This window comes from Neopelma chrysocephalum, unplaced genomic scaffold (assembly GCF_003984885.1).
Source record: "Neopelma chrysocephalum unplaced genomic scaffold, ASM398488v2 Primary Assembly neopelma1_140739, whole genome shotgun sequence".
Taxonomy (NCBI): domain Eukaryota; kingdom Metazoa; phylum Chordata; class Aves; order Passeriformes; family Pipridae; genus Neopelma; species Neopelma chrysocephalum.
Genome location: NW_020932382.1, coordinates 1 through 1,085, shown reverse-complemented (window position 1 = coordinate 1,085; position 1,085 = coordinate 1). Strand labels below are relative to the sequence as shown.

Below are 1,085 nucleotides of genomic sequence, written 5' to 3'. Positions count from 1 at the left end.
CCATAGTTAGTGCCTTGTCCGTGGAGGAAGGAGGTGCTAATGTAGCCAGTAGCATGCACACGGACCTCCACGGCCCCACTGCCGTGGAACATGAAGTCCCAGATGTAGTCGTAGTTAACGAGCGTGGAGATGGTTCGGATGACCAGCGTGTTTTTCCGCAGCCCACCATAGTAAAAGGACTGCAAGTCAGAGAAGTGGCGCCGCAGAGGGCGGGCAGAATCGTGCTCAAAAATGCAGAGTGAGTTTTGGTTGGTCTTGGGAGTATCGGACTCTGCCAGGTAGTGCCGGTCCACATAGGTCGCTGTGTAGGGGCAGTCGACGCCCCGGACCAGCTCGTAGGCAAACCTGCCGATGCCAAAGCTCCCATCGAGGTAGCGGGTGGACATGCCCCCAGGGCAGTTGGAGCCATACAGGGCTAAGGCTTCCTGGAGACTCAGCTCATAGACAATCCTCTCCCCCCGGTACCTGATGTCAAAGAGGCGTGGGCCAGAGTTGGGGTTCATACCAAAAGTGACGCTCCAGCCCTGGTAGGTGACACAATTGCCCCTGACGCTGTAGCGGGGACCCTGGGGCTCAAACTGCAGCGGACCCAGGGAGTCGGGTGGGTACCGGGGCTTCATTGAGCCCAGCACTGCATCATCCTGGGGCTTCTTGAGCCTGACGACCTCCAGTGTGCCAGCCAGAAACTCCTGCTCCAGATCCTCTGTGCTGGCAAAGTACCGGCCGTTGTAGAAGACTTTGCGCAGCTGCCAACGGGAGACGTGGAGGTCCCTGTGCTCCACCAGCACCTCCAGCCCCACTGGTGACAGGTAGTAGCCAGTGCCAGCCACGTTGTGGAAAAGGACAAACCAGGTTGTGCGGTCGCCAGACTTGAAGCCCCGTGGGGCCGTGGTGAGGATGGCCAGGTCGGTCCCGTCAGACTCGCAGCATGTGGTGAGGAATTGCGGAGCCTTTTTCAACTCCCTCCGGATGAGGGCGTAGATATCCATATACTCCTTGCCAGTAACAGGTCTGCGGTGGTACGGCACCTTCCCCCCATACTTCTGCACCGTCACGTCCCGGTGGTACGCCGGCGTTGGCAGGGG

General features: G+C 59.4%; 1 protein-coding gene across 1 annotated transcript; it reads right to left on the bottom strand.

The window, feature by feature from the left end:
* Positions 1-5: 5 nt before the first annotated feature.
* LOC113962297 (membrane primary amine oxidase-like) lies at positions 6-1,079 on the bottom strand (the record flags this gene model as incomplete). The annotated part of the gene is made up of 1 exon (XM_027673069.1): positions 6-1,079. A coding segment is annotated over one exon (1,074 nt), but the record flags the coding sequence as incomplete, so codon positions are not given.
* Between the last annotated feature and the right edge of the window lie 6 nt (positions 1,080-1,085).